General features: G+C 42.9%; 1 protein-coding gene across 2 annotated transcripts in view; it reads left to right on the top strand.

Annotated features, from left to right (window-relative positions):
• LOC109951994 (interleukin-10 receptor subunit beta-like) overlaps window positions 1–11,765 on the top strand; it is a 41,505-nt gene that overhangs the window by 13,958 nt on the left and 15,782 nt on the right. Inside the window, exons 1-4 of one of the 2 annotated variants that reach the window (XM_020586814.1) lie at window positions 3,644–3,904; window positions 5,795–5,985; window positions 6,852–7,006; window positions 9,939–10,089. In XM_020586814.1, coding sequence (XP_020442470.1) covers window positions 5,874–5,985; window positions 6,852–7,006; window positions 9,939–10,089 — 418 coding nt within the window. In that variant the 5' untranslated portion in view covers window positions 3,644–3,904; window positions 5,795–5,873. Of the gene's footprint in view, window positions 1–3,643; window positions 3,905–5,794; window positions 5,986–6,851; window positions 7,007–9,938; window positions 10,090–11,765 lie in introns of those variants that run through there. The other variant, XM_020586813.1, reaches the window with a different exon arrangement.

The raw sequence follows: 11,765 nt of genomic DNA, 5'->3' as shown, positions 1-11,765 counted from the left end.
ACATTGTGACATGACATTTCACATTAATACTGTCCTTGTCCGCAAATGTAATGTTTTGTGAACGGTGATGTTCAGTCTGTCCTAGAAGTATATATTTGTGATATATATAAACATATATTTATTCTGATAAGCAAGTAATTACTAATATGGACACTCACCAAGCACTTTATTAGACAAATGAATGCAATTCCATTCAACAGCCCTGCCATGACATAGCTTATGAAGCTCATAATGTTTATTAGAAATGTATTGATTCAATAAATATATGTTTATCATTAAGGTCACAATGAAAGGTGGTTTTGGACAAAAATATATAGACACCACTGAATATAATGGATTCCAGTACAGTTCACTAAACCTCCATAATAACAATATCATTGAATTTACAAATTTCAAACAATGTCACCAAAAACTGAAACACTGTGAAGTTCACAGACAGATGTTATGGCAAAGCCGTTGTATTAGATAGCATCCAAATCACAGACGTAGCCAACCTAATAAAGTGTTTAAGAAGTGTAGAATTACATTATAGCTAGTTTTACATTTTCTAAAACAGCCTAACGCTAAATATTAAACAGCTTGTTGAAGAAAATACTACAGTTTATCTTACCAGACACTAGGGTTTATAGGATTTATGTGACAACAAGATTACATCTTTGTTGTGAACAACCATTACTTGCTTTAAAAACCCTGAGAGCTCGCGCCCGTATTCCTATCGCACCACGTGCGTTTTTCAGCAGGGATTTGTGGGAAGTGGTGCTCATGGTAACCAACGTAAACACCAGCCACCCTCCTTCTCCTCCTCTTCCGCTGCATCCCGGTTCTTTAGCAGCACCAAAGCGGGTGAAAATGGCTGGCTTGGCTCGCAGCGAGGACCAGTATTATGAAACGATAACACCAATTCTGCAAAGCATGCATAAAAGGTGAGATGTCCTTGTTTTTTGTTTTGCTTTTTACTAACGGGGACATGGCATGGTGGACACCGCGAGCTCGAGCTGTGATGTCCATTGCCCGGTAGCCGTCTTCCTGTCGCAGGCTAGCTACTTGGCTAAACAGTGAAGATGCCGTATTGCTACCGGTAGCTATTTCATTAGGGTGTTTACTTATGGCGCTACCTTTAGCTAACAGCAGTAAGGTTAACGGAAGCTGTACATGCAAAACTACTAACTTATAGTAGTAACGCTAGTTGTTGAAAGCTAACCCGATTGGCGTCAGCGTTTCTATTAAACCTTTTGTATGCTCTTACATTAACAGAATGGATTACAGTTTTTATTGAGTAAACAGATTCCTAAGTACAGTTAATTTTTGATTGACAAGCCTGCAGTAGAATGCATTCAGGTCGTCTGCCAGTTGATGGTCCTCCACAGCAGGGGGGATGATTTTCTATAGCCAGTGATGGTTTTCAGGCTCCCCCACACAGACGAGGGGTCGTTGGCTGAAACCTGAGCTTTCAGATTTTCAGAGTAGCTCCTCTTTGCTGCTTTGATCTCCATTGTCAGTGTGTTCCTGGCCTGGCTGTACCTGTCCCCACTTCTGTAAGCCTCCTCTTTGGCATGACGAAGCTGCTTGAGTCTTGCTGTAAACCAGGGCTTGTTGTTGTATGTGCAGAAGGTCTTTTGGGGCACACACACATCCTCACAGAAGCTGATATAAGATGTGACAGTGTCAGTGAGTTCGTCCAGGTCTGTAGCTGCAGCCTCTCATTTTCCCGGACAGCTCTGTCACGTGATCCGCTCTGTACACCTGGAAGCCCAGTACTTGTATCGCGTTGTCCGTGATGGAGTCGCTCAGCCAGGTCTCCGTGAAGCACAAAGCAGCAGAGCATGCAAATTCAGAGTTAGTCCTGTTGACGGGAAGAATTTCATCCATCTTGTTGACCAGGGAGCGGAGATTGCCAGGTGGATAGACGGGAGTGGAGTCCCTGTTCCCCTCTGTCATACACTTACCAAGGAGCCCGCCCACTTTCCACAGAGGCATTTTTTCCTGGTCCCGAATATTGCCGCTGTGCCTCCGATCAGAATGTCCATACAGCATTCTTCGTTCACAAAAATCGGAGGAGGGTAGTTTGGTGTGAGTTGTCCAATATTTAACAGTTGTTCTCTGGTAAAAGTAATCCGGGATGAGTTGCAAGAAAACAAGAAAACAAAAAACAATAACAAACACAAGACAGTGCGAGCAACCAAGGCTACCATCTCTGTCGGCGCCTAAAGCTAATAATAACACACCATGTACTAACATGACATATAACGCAATGGTGACCTCCTTACCTGTTGTACCTGTTACAGTGCATCAAAAGAAGAAGTGTGCGTGTGCCCGACAGCAGGCACAGATGTCCCACAACAAGCTCATGTTGTTTTACACCAAGCTATTTGGCTATCATGGGTGATTATCTTGGCCACTCATCCTCTAGTACCTGTATTTTGCAATACAGATGGCAGCCAGAAGATAAATAAAGTGACACCACTTCCTAGCCATTGTCTGTCACTACAAAAGCTGCTGACCAATGAGGGCACAGCCCTATAATACCTGACCAGAGCTTTGTGTCAGAACCGAAACAAAAAAATTCAGCAATAAAACAAACTAAAAAACTGCATTAGCATTAATTGAGCACAGCTCTTTCAGTATGGAGACACCTCAATACTGTTGCTGTGTGTTGGCGTCAGCGACCTAATGCTGTGTTTCCACTATCTGTCAGGTCTGCTCGGCGCGACCTGCCTCTCTTCTGCCTTTCTCTCTCCTGCTCGCTCTTTTTGCAGGATCAGCGCCTCAGCTGTGTCGCATTTTGTAATCAGTGACTTGTGGGTTGTCGCGCACAGCTGGGGCGCATCACTGTAATCACCCTTCTACCTTTTTTATACCTCTGGCGGACGATCTGTCATCGCTGGAGCATTAACTACTGTAACTCGCATACCCCGTAACAGACCTATTGTCGTGGTATGAATTATACGTCATTTGTTTTCCACGCTGACAGTTCCTGTGCTGTGGATCTCTGAGTTTGTTTTTTTTTCCATGTGGTTAGCTAGACATTCTTTTGTTATCCACGCTGACAGTTCCTGTGCTGTGGATTTCCCTTTTTGTCCGCCTGTCCCCTTGGTTAGCTTGTCTATTCCCCTGTCCATCCTGTTCCTCCCACTCTCCTGTTTCTTTTGCTGTTGGCCTGTCTTTTCCCCTGGTCATCCCGGTCTCCTCCACCATCTCTACCCTACTTTGCTGTTTATATATGTTCATGATCTTTGTTATCTTGTTACTTTGTGTTTTGTTCCATTAAACCTCCTTTTTTTTTACTAGCATCTGTGTCTGCAATCTTGAGTCCAACCTCAGTTCTCCCTCACCCTCCTGGTGAGGGGGACTAAGCCATAACACTATCTGGCCCTAATGAGCGATACACCCTGTACATCCCTGAACCATCACCAAGCACAGCCTCTGGGGTTGACGGCAACCATCCTGCTTTGTTTTCCACTGTATTTTCACTGCGTCGGTCGCTGTTTAGAGGAGGGAGGGCCCTTCTCACACAAGCATTCAGCTGTGTGATTTCACACGGTGCTTGTAATGCTAATGCTTAAAGGTGGGAAGACATTTAACCAGTCACCAGTAACTGCTCTGCACACACACAGCCCTGGTACTTGATTTTAGTACTAATTCCTGAGGGGTGCTGAAATTTAGCTCCCAGAACACACCTCCAAAATGGGCGCACTGTGGTGGAAACAAACGCAGAACACCTGACAAGCATTACTCAACGCAACACGTTGAGGCTGTTTCTGAGAGCTAACATTTTAGACCAAAAGTATCAGATTTGAGAATGCTGTCAGAAGGGGGTGAGCTCCAGTGGAGCTCCTGCTTGTAATTCTATTTTTGGACCTCTGTTTTTGTCTTTGTGGCCCACTCTTGTTTCCAGCAGCAGCAGGTAGGGATGGCTCAATACCAGTTTTTCACATCCGATACCGATACTGATACCACAAAATTTAGTATCTGCCGATACCGATTCCTGTCCAATACCAAGTAAATTGTTAATATATTTGTATAGATTTACTGCTTAACCAGGCCGTCTAAAAATCATGTGTCAAAACTATGAAACAAATATTTTAATCCCCAAAAGGAAGAAAAGCCCACAACATAAATCAAGATATTGAACACTGCTACGCCTCTATAATGTTTCCTGCAGCGATTGTTGAGGCGGCACGCTTTTCTTTTTAGCACTGGTTGTCTGTATATATTCTTCGTACTCCTGTGTGTGGTGCTTACGCAAATGTTTAATCAAGTTTGAAGTGTTGAAGTTGGCTTTGGTACTTCCACCCCTGGAAACACTCACGTTGCACAGGTTGCACTCGGCTGTTTTGCTTCCCTCGTCTGGAAGCCTAAAGTATGTCCACACGGCTGACATATCCACATAGCGGCACTAGCTTCTGAAACTAGCCTAGCATGTGCTACCCATGATGCATTACCTACACTTCACATGACACATACTGCGGCCTGCTCACTTGTGTTAGGTATTTTTAGTTAGATAGATATTGGTTAGGTACTTTATGTATTAGGAATGTTTGGAGTAGACAGGGTGTGTAGCTTAGGCTGTTAAATGCTTAGTCATTCTCATGAGTTGCTGCAGGTTGCTTATGGTCAACGATAACTAGATAGAAAAGTTTATGACTGTCAGGAGACAGGATGTTTAATATTATTATTATGACGTGTATAACTGTAGCCATAGCCATAATATTTTCTTATGTTTAATGTCACTAGAGGTCGTGTTAGAATGTTTTTTTTAGCTACACGCCACATAATCAACAGACAATCACACATTGATTTTTCTTCATGCTTTGACTACTGCTTTGGGCAGCTGCAAAGCTGTCCCTGGGAGACGCCACGGCTTGGCATCTCCTGTGTAGAATGGGGTTAGCCCGAAGTGATATAATGTATAGGCCCGTTGTGGTTCAGGGTCTTTCATCTTTCATCTGCCTGCGTGCATGTTGGAAGTGCAAAGACTCCTGAGCGTGTAATGTTAATTTTTTACCTGTGTTCATTGAATAAATCAGCACTGTTTTGTAGTTACTTGGACTGCCTCGTCTCTCAGAGTTAGCATGGTAAAAAGAACCGATGCAACACTTGCTTTATGATATGTCCGTTTAAGTTTAGCTAAACGTTGCTACATGGTATCGGATCAGATGGATTAAATTCTTTTATCCGATATCTGATCCAAATAATTTTGCACAGTATCAGCCGATACCGATACTGAGTATCGGATCGGTACATCCCTGGCAGCAGGCAGCTGTTTTCACAGAAATATTCCATAGAGCCACTGTACACTCCCTGCTTGGCAGCTCAACAGCAGCCAGACACAGTTAGAGACTAACTGTTGAACCTAGTCAAGCAGCTAAAGAGCCAGATATTTCCCTAAGGAGTTGTCAGAGACCAAAAACAGCTAAAAGAGGGGGAATATTGACCTTAGATTCTTGAGGTGGACACAGACGTGGCTCCATATGAGTGACCGTGTTGTGTTGTGTCTGCTGGATGTTTAAATATGCCATATGGTAGCCATAAACAAAATTAAGGTGATAATATACATTACGGTGTAGAATGGAAATAATGCTTTTTCAGCTAATTAGTGCAGTTTAACAAATATAAGAAAAATATGGGCAGAATATTTAAGGTGTAATGATTATTTATTTATTTGACAGCAACAGCTGGTTAAAAGTTATCATTTTCCATTGCCATACTTTTTGATTGCTGTCATCTCAAACACACTTGAAAGTGAAATTACTGCTGACAAGTAAGTATTACTAGTACTATGATTTGTCCACAGAACCTCAGTCACAAACTACAATGTAGGCTGTGTAGACATCATCACCCTTGAATGTGACTTCACCAGCCTCAGTGTCTCCATGCATCCACCCATCATTGAGTATGGAACATACACCGGCAGAGTGCGGGCACAGCTGGGGTCAGCGAGCTCCGCCTGGGTGGAAAGTGAGCAGATTATCTTGGACAGAGATAGTGAGTAGACACTCTGTGTTCAGTGGCTTTTCCATGAAAAACCCTGTACATGATAACTTTTGTTATATTCCTTGTTACGTAGGCCTAACTGTAATTTGAAATAAATTGTTTCTATTTATAAAAAAATTAGTTCTTTTGGCTGTAAGGTAACAGTTTAAGATAAAACATATGCAGATTATTTTCCTTTTGGGGGGGGGCGGGTGTGATGTGAGTGGAGCGGGATGCAATCTGAGTTGAGCGCTGAGTGATAATGACCCGAGCGGCCTGATGGGGCTTTGAGCCGGGGAGCGGCAATTTCCACCATTCATATGCTCTGTTTAAAAAACCACTACCTGCCCAGTACAAAGCAGCACATGGACAATGTTAGCAACTAGCTTGTAAACACAACATTTAGCAGTTAAAAATCCAGATCATTTTATCAGGAGTTGGCGGAGACAACAGAGCTAAAGAGGGATTGAATAATGGACTTATGTTTGTCAGTCTTAGCTAATATGTTAGCCATGTCATCTTTTTAGAGTGGGATGTCGAATGTGTGTGATGTTTAGCATTTTAGAAATTTCTGTTCTGATCAAACAAAGATGTATGCTGCTTTATTTCACTGATAATATTTTTAGTAGCAGCTGCACTTTTTTGATCTTGATCATGCAGTTTGGTTTTGTTTCATACCTGAAGGCATTTTATTTACATTATCAGAGTAACTGTTGATTTTTTTTTTCAGTATTTCTTACAAAGATCCTGGATTGCACTGAAATATCTCACTTGGATTCATTTTATTTACAAATACAATTTGAATCTGAAATGTAGCTGAAACAGAAATATTGTTAAATAAACACATTTCACATTTCCTGGTATTTTCTCCTCCTCAGCCATCATTGGTTCACCCCGTGTGTCTCTCTTGTCCAATGGGGCTGCTATCTACGTCAGCATTGTAGATCCAGTGTTCGTTATCTCAACACTCAGGAATACGTATGCATTTGCCACCTACAGCATCACCTACTGGAACGGCAGCCAGAAGGAAAAGGTGGGAGACATTTTTATTCCAGAGTTATGGTTCCTGTGTGGTAGGGAAGAGTAAAACATTATTAACCATTAGAATTAGGGATCTGATACTTTGTTTGGTTACCCATGACAAAAACCTGTCATGTTTTGAAATGACAGTAGGGATGTACCAACACCAGTATGAGGTAGCGGGTCCAATACCACCCTCAAGTAAACCGCCCTCTAATACTCTGTTATCTGATTCTACACTCCAGTACCACTTAATGGTAACATAATGTTAACTTAAGCAGAGGAGAGGAAAATTAAGCAGCCTGGAGATGTTTTAAGTTATGTCACGATGACCAAATAACTCTGTGTTTAAGACGAGGAAGGAGGTAGAGTCGCTCACACACACTGCAGACTAGAGATGATGCTGTATTTCACTTCAGGCAACACCACTTAATAAAGTCTGCCAGTAATGGAGAGAGTATGAACAATTTCTCAAACACCCACTGAACAACCAGAATAGAAAACGTAAAGTAATGTGTTCACCCTTTCTGCAGTCAACATGCATAGGCCCCTTTTCTTTTTTAAGTTATTTTTGGGCAATTTTGCATTTATTTACTATTTAAGTGGATCACAGCGGGACAGACAGGAAACAGGGGAGAGGATCTGCAACAAAGTTTGGCGGCTGGGCTTAAGCCACCGATGTTGTGCACATACAGAGCGTGGGTATAGAGTGCACCACACCATAACCGTTCAGCTATCAGGGTACCCCACATGGTCACTTTTCAACTAAGCCCATATGCTGATGTGAATAAGAAAACACATGCTCATTTCCTGTATTTAATAGTTGAGTCTAATGAGCTCTGTATGAAAATAAGCTGAATTCTTTTGGACTTTAGGGTTGAGTCTGACCAGCAGAGGACAGGATGAAGCCACAGACAATTCAGAGCATGCTTTTTAATAAAAAATTTAAATTGCTGACTATGATATTAAGAAACTTTGGCATTTTGAAAGGAATTCAATCAGTTCCATCTTACATTTAATTGGAATAGGGGCAGTGCCATGTTTATTTGCACATGAAGTTTTATTTTAATTTGTGGATGTCAGCAACAGCCTCCTGTTGTAGACTAAACTTGATTTAATCAGTCAGAAAATAAACTTGATTTCATGAAAAATAAAACTCTCTAAAGTCACTGCACTTTTATGGTCGTTGTCCATCCACCCATCTATTAGCAGCTGCATATCTTTGTTGGGGTCATGGAGGCAGTAGGCTCAGTAGGGTGGTCCAGACATCCCTCTCCCCAGCAACGTTCTCCTATTAGGGAACGCTCACACAGGACTAGCACCCAGAATGCAGAACAAGGCTAGACTGGAGCTCAGAAAGTCTTTATTCAAGAATAGGCTACAATGAACCAAAATATAACCGTGGGTCCAGGAGACCTCAGGGGAGTCAGACAGGCAGGAGAGAACTTGGGTGGAGCTGCAGGGCCAGGAACACACTGGTGAGTTGGCATATTACTGGTGAGATACAGGGCACAGGAAGGTACAGGTAAGTGGAGCAGACTGGAGATGGGCTGGTGCAGCTGGAGGTCCGGGCGAGAGGAACAGGCAGAGCAGGAGTAGGTTTTGCCGGAGGACCTGGACGTTCAGGTGAGTGAAGACAAACCAGGAAGGAGTCAGTTCGGCCAGAGGACCTTGGACATTCAGGTGAGTGGGAACAGACAGGATGGGAGTGGAGTAGTTCCATCGTGGGCCCAGGAGCTCACAGGAACAAAGCAGAGGTGGGAAAAGAGTAACTGGTAGGACAGGTACTTAGTAAAGGTAATAGTGGGGGTAAGTAGGGCCAGTCTAGCTGGTGATACAGGGCTACTCACATGCAAGCAGACAAAGGCAGGAGATGTTGACCATGTAGTGGAGAATCGGTGCAGAGTGGTGGTAGTAGACTGAGGTGGTGGTGAGAGTAGCAGACGGCATCAGGAAAAGGAGAGTCAAGGACAACTCAGGGACAGACAGCAGATAATATAGCAGGAGTCAGGCTGGTGTCCTTAGTATCTTGGGAACTCACAGGCGAACGGACTGAGAGTCTAACAGGATTGCTGGCAGTTCAGGAATAAACAGCAGGTTCTGCTAGACAGGAGTCTAGATGCGTTGACTTAGTACTCAAAGGTGAGCAAACACCTCACCTGCCCCAGCTTTACCCCAGTCTACAGTCACCACTCATTGTGTTCACCTGTCCCTCATTAGCCCTTGGTTGCCTGTGTATATATGCTACATCTTTCCCTCAATAGCTTGCTGGTTTGTTGTGCTTGCTGCGTCTGCTCACCCTGCCAGTTTGTGTTACTCTTGTAAGTCTGTTTCCTTCTTCTGTTTGTTCCTGCCCTGGGTTCCTTCAGTCTGTTTTTCTTTGAGTTTTGGATTAACTTGTATAAAGGATTCTTGGTTTGTTTCTTCAGTTTTGTTGGAGTGTGAGTTTGATTTTAGTTTCCCTCGCTCCCTGGCTGAACTGTTTTTGTTGTTATTTTTAGTTGATTTGTTACATGATGTCAGGTTGAGCTCCTTGAGTTTTTTCCCCTTGTCGCTCTGTCTGCTGTTCTCCATATTAAAAGTCTGTTAAAGTATTCCTCAGCAATGGGTCTGCATACTTAGGTCCTTCCCATGCTTTAGACATATTCATTATTATTCAGATATGCCATGACCTGGCTGACTAAGAATTTCCACAATTTTATTAATAGGTATTTTAAACATGTGCTTTACAGATGTAATCATCACTGAACCTACTTCATACTGGCAGTTTTTTAATCTGTCTTTAACCAAACGTTTAACACATGTTCTGTGATGGACGAAAATTCTGTACTGTCCTATGATTATCAGTGGCCACCTATGGTAGATCTCATCTCACTCTGTTGTCTTCAGGCAATTGTGGGTGGACTAGAGTACTCACCTGACCACTTTTCTCTTGCTTCCTATAGGCCAGACACATCAACAACACACAGCAAAACCATGTGATTCTGAAGGACCTGGAGCCATGGACCGAGTACTGTGTCCAGGTTCAGATCAATGTAGATAGGAACCCCAACCCCGGCCAGCTCAGCGAAACTGTCTGTGAAAGCACCACCAGTGGTAAGTGTCTGGATACAGTGGTTGGTATTCAGTTTTAGTTGTATAGTGCCAACTCACAACCAGTCATCTCAAGACACTTTACAAAGCAAGGTCTAGACATTATTATTATTATCATCAAGGAAAAAACTTACAAACCCCCCTGAGCAGCACTTGGCGACAGCGGGGAGGAAAAACTCCCTTTAACGGAAGAAACCTCCGACAGACCCCGGCTCTCGGTGGGCGGCCTTCTGCCTCGACCGGTTGGGGTGAGTGGATAGAGGAGAGACAAAAGAAGAAAAGCAACAAGACACAACAAACAATCAAACACTGGTCAGGTTGATGTGGCCGGTGACTGCTCATCAGAAACATAGAGCTCCAGAGCCAGGGCAACCTGCAGAAAGGTACAGGGAGAGAGAGAGGACACACAGTGATGGGTAATGGTGGCATATAGACCACATAACTGCTTTGCAACAGCTTTTCCAAGGATTTTAGAAATAAATTTCTTTGAAAGAAAGCTGGCAGAAAACTATCAGGAGGAAAATCGCATGGTAAAATCTGCATCAGTGAACAGCAAAGGACAAATGGCTTCATTCAAAATGGCATACAGAATTGTCCAGTGCAAAAAAAATCACACACAATTGCTGAGCAGCTCATTCTCCCTGCTGCTGTAGACATTATTCTGGATGAGACAAGTGCTGCAAAATTGAAAACTATCCCCCTGTCAAACGATACAGTTGCACTTATATTTTATCTGTTTTGAGCTTGGTGTTATTTGATATTTCAGTAAATTTGAAATTTTAAAATTGGCCGATTTTGTTATTATTTTCTTGACAAGTGGGGCTTGAAAATTCGCCCACCCTTTTAAGTGGGGAATGACAGAAAATGTTTGAGAACCACTGAATTACAGCAACTTTAAAAGCCTGTGGAACATAACCTGTTAATAAAGAGAGGTCAATCAGATCTAATATAGGGGCGTGTTGATTAGGGGAAAGACGTCTTTGAGCAGCCTGGTCGGAATGGGGTCCAGGAGACATGTTGATGATTTAGATGAAGCAATTGTTGAGGTCAGCTCAGAGAGATCTATAGGGGAGAAGTAGTCCAAGTATAAATGAGGTCTTACAGATGTTTCTAAAGCCACTGTAGTAGATGGCACATCTGTGAGAGCTGTGGGAGTGGTCCGACCAATTTTTTCTCTAATAGTTGTGATTTTATTTGTAAAGAAGCTCATGAAGTCATTGCTGCTGAGATCTAAGGGAATGTTAAGCTCAACAGCACTGTGGCTCTTTGTCAGCCTGGCTACAGTGCTGAAAAGAAACCTGGGGTTGTTCTTATTTTCCTCAATCAGTCATGAATAAAATGCGGTTCTGGCACTATGAAGGGCTGTCTTATATGTTATTAAACTAGCTTTCCAGGCTATGAAAAACTCTTCTGACTTAGTGGAGCGCCACCTCCTTTCCAGTTTTTCGTAATACAGTACCATAGCTTCTCTCTTGGCACTCTGTCGTACGCTTTCTCTAAATCCACAAAGACACAATCCTTCCGACCATCTCTATACTTCTCCATTAACATTCTCAGAGCAAAAACTGCATCAGTAGTGCTCTTTCTGGGCATGAAGCCATACTGCTGCTCACAGATATCCACTTCCTTTCTTAGCCTAGCTTCCACTGCTCTTTCCCATAGCTTCATTGTGTGGCTCA

Source organism: Monopterus albus, unplaced genomic scaffold (genome assembly GCF_001952655.1).
Source record: "Monopterus albus unplaced genomic scaffold, M_albus_1.0 scaffold422.1, whole genome shotgun sequence".
NCBI lineage: Eukaryota > Metazoa > Chordata > Actinopteri > Synbranchiformes > Synbranchidae > Monopterus > Monopterus albus.
The sequence above is the reverse complement of the archived record's forward strand: the minus strand, read 5'-3'. Positions and strand labels throughout refer to the sequence as shown.